Genomic DNA, 3,897 nt, shown 5'->3' on the forward strand with positions numbered 1-3,897 from the left:
AATCGGCCCTTAGTGAATCAATAGTGAGATTGGTTCATTTAATTTTAAGTGAACCATTAAATTTAATAAATTGTTTATGCGAGCCAGGATAAATATTGTGGAAAGGAGGTTAGAATTAAATGGCATACTTTAAAATAACTTTATTAGTACCTAAATATTGTAAGACGTTAAATGAGAAGAATAAAGATCAGTAAGATCTTTAAATATTTTCGTAACTAGACGAAAAGTTGTATCTATAGATCTGTTGAGTTTTTTTCTGTGTTTAGTCACTGGTTTTACTAATTTGTGGAGTGGCTTAAGTGCTTTTAGAGTACCTACATTAATGTGTGAAGTTATGTAATAAAAGTATTATTTTATTGTAATTTATTGTGATTCACATTGTTTGGGTATCACTATGTATATTACTAAAATACTAATAATTTAGTTAAGAGTTAAAATTATTTTCTTAAAATACCATTTGGACTATCGTGGGTTTTTTAAATGTATTAACCGAACCTGTTTCGTTAATCTTGATCAATGATCAACGACCATTAATATTTTAAAGTAATGTTTCATACAATAAATAAAAACACCAATATTCTTATTAGCCGGTGTTTTTTTTTTAGGTTTAACATTAAGCTACAAAGGGTTGCTTTTGCTGTTCGGACTTTTTGTCTCGTATGAAACCAGAAGTGTCAAACTAAGACAGATAAATGATTCACGGTACGTCGGAATGTCAATTTACAACGTGGTCGTTACATGCTTGATAACTACACCCGTGATTATGGTGACAGCATCACAGCAAGATGCTAGTTTCGCTTTTGTAGCGTTGTCTGTTATATTCTGTTGCTTCCTTTCCATGGCCCTGATATTCGTACCAAAAGTAAGAAATAATGGACATTGAACTGTGGCAGATGAATAAAAGACGTACATTTTAGGTGATTGAAGTGATCCGGGATCCCCACGACAAACCGGAATCTAAATACAACCCCGATGCTGGAATGTCAAAAGAAGACGAAGATAAGTATAAGAGACTTATCGATGAAAATAAACAACTTGCTGCTAAAATAAAAGAGGTATACTGATAAGTGATAACCAACATAATATTAAATTTTAATTTAAGTCTAGTTTAAAGCCAAAGTGCTTAATTTATTTTATTGAGAATTTTTATTAATACAATTGAATATTGTTGACGAATATAATTTCAGAAATTATTTTAATATAATATGTTATATATCTATAGGTAGGCCATTGATATAATTAATGTTATAACTAAATTTATTAAATAATAAAAGATTTAATTAGCTGAATATTTTTAGTAAAATCAATAAATAAATGTAAAGCATAGTACCTAATGCATAAGTAATAAATTAATAAAAATATTTTATGACCTACAAATATATTTTCAAGTGAATACTAGATTTTAAACAAATACTCATTTAATTCAAATAAAATTATTATATTAAATAGTAAACGTAGAGAAAAATCTATTGGGTTTTCAATCATGTGTTTTTTTAGAAAACAGTTAGCAAAAAAAAACCTCAAACATTTCATACAATAATATTATATTATGATATATACAGTATACACCATATAATATAGAAATTCAATACAACTACGCGTAGACGTATTTTAAAACCTTAGCGTGATAATTTTTTTTGATTTACGACCAAAAAATGTGTACCTATCCATGAGTAAACATGTAAAAATATTTGATTAAACAGTTAACTAAATGATTTTTTTCGTATTTTGAACACAATGTATAGTTTTATATTGATTTTTAAAATTTGTTTTAAATACCATATCAATTCTGCAACCTAATTAAATGGGTGGGTCATTAAATTGTTGTAATCCTTTTTGGTTATTAGTGTTATTTTTGTTTTCCAGAAAGAGGAGCGTTTAAAACAACTAAAGTCTGACCTATTCAGTTTAAGGGGCGATACCGATAAGACTGAAATAAAATGGAACGATGAGTCGCAGTTAACCGAACATTCGTTCTTATCGCAGTCGGTAAATAAAGATACTTTAATTGTAGCTGATTTCATAACTGGCGAAGGTACATCGGACTCAGCGTTCATTGCTGGTACGGCCACTTCTTATTCTAGAGCTAGTGCTTCAGATATGGAATTCTCTGAGTCTTACTTGTGAATTCTTAGACATTAAATTTACAATAATATGCTTGAAAACAATCGACCAACAAACAATTTAATCATTTTACTTCATACAGGGTGACTAAAAAAGCTGTTTCTTCGAAATATAATTTTTAAAATCTTTAGATAAAAGATAACATAATAACGATACAATCATCATAGTTAACGAAATGGTACTTAATATACTATATAATAATATAGGTATGCATATTATAGTAGGTATGAGAAAAACAATTTTCAAATATTTATCAATATTATTTACGTTTTAAATAAAAAGTGAATTTTAAATTACATATAAAATACATTCAACTGACACAATGCGTTTATTATATTTAATTTTAATTCCAGTACACTAAGGCCAGAAATATGCATTCAAAAATAGAGTTTAATGAAGTCAATGTTTGCAGATTAACAATTTGGCGTAAAGTAGTTTTTGAAGTTCACTTTATATTTATGTTTTAAACTTGAGTTCAACGGAAACCCTTTTAACGAAACTTTGTTTCGACATCATTGATGATTATTGTTTGATCACAATGAATCATCGATTCTGGTATACGATTTGCACCGTTACTGCGTAAGTTGTATTTCAGAATATTAAAATACAAATTAATTATTATACTTTTTTCACAATATTCTTTATGAGATTTAAATGTTGTACAGTGATTTTTTTTTTATTCTTATTATACTTTTTTACTTTCTATATCTTATATCATTTGAATATTTGAACGGTTCGATAATGTCTATAGGTTTAAGTTACTTACCTTTGCACGATTATATTAGGTATAGATATGTAGGTACTTATTTTTAGAAAGCTATAATGAGTAATGAGAAACTGTCATCAAATTAAAAACATTTTCTTTTTACAATTGTACATGTGTTTCAACTGCAAACAAAAAAACTATTGGGTTTCTACATTACTTAAATCTTTGAAGTGGTTGTACTAGGTTTACATTGAACGGAAATGAAAAGTTATTCATTCTTAACTTAGCAAATTTTCTATAAATATTACGCACATTATACCTGATATTAAAATTTAAACCGTAAATAATTTACTTTATCATTGTAAAAATAAAATATAAATCAGCTTACAAACCATTAAAACTATTTTTGTTCATTTCATGAACAGTATATACTAAATAGGTATATACAAAATACATATTATATTTTATTATAATTGAGTTGTACCTATGTTTACATTTTAAAGAACAAATATTGATGAATTGTTGTGCATTTATATAATTATTTGATTCAAATTCACCATAAATCATTCGGCATTGAATTTTTACTGATATAAATTAAATCATATTTATCACATTGTGTGTTAATTATGCAAAACATATCGGATTACTTTCATAAAATGTTACCATGTTAAAATTAAACGGTTTGTTGTCCACTAGATATTATAACAATATATAAATAATAATCATTTTTTCTGTAAAAAAAAATACTTTGTTACAAATATTAGTCAACTGTAGTATTGAAATGTGATTATTAAAAAAAAAAAAAAATCAAATCTTACAAAAATAACGGGTTTATTATTTTGTTTTTAAAACTACTGTTTTGCGTAGCTATCAAGAATTGACGAGAACAGTCAAATGTAACCTACAGAATGAGGAGCAGGACACCATCGTTAACGCATTATTTGACTCTACAATTAGACGAAAACGAATTTTACATAATTAAAATAAACACCATCTGTTGTAAAAGTTAATACATTTTGGTTCATGATTTTTTGTTTTCATTTAAATTTTTTCTTGATTATTAAATG

General features: G+C 26.5%; 1 protein-coding gene across 1 annotated transcript in view; it reads left to right on the top strand.

Moving 5' to 3' along the window:
- Positions 1-2,373, top strand: part of LOC100162583 (gamma-aminobutyric acid type B receptor subunit 1) — a 10,795-nt gene extending 8,422 nt beyond the window's left edge. The window contains exons 12-14 of the mRNA XM_029486258.1: positions 566-862; positions 918-1,055; positions 1,867-2,373. Coding sequence (XP_029342118.1) covers positions 566-862; positions 918-1,055; positions 1,867-2,127 — 696 coding nt within the window. The 3' untranslated portion in view covers positions 2,128-2,373. The remainder of the gene's footprint in view (positions 1-565; positions 863-917; positions 1,056-1,866) is intronic.
- Positions 2,374-3,897: the final 1,524 nt, after the last annotated feature.

Source organism: Acyrthosiphon pisum, chromosome A1, assembly GCF_005508785.2.
Source record: "Acyrthosiphon pisum isolate AL4f chromosome A1, pea_aphid_22Mar2018_4r6ur, whole genome shotgun sequence".
Taxonomy (NCBI): Eukaryota; Metazoa; Arthropoda; class Insecta; order Hemiptera; family Aphididae; genus Acyrthosiphon; species Acyrthosiphon pisum.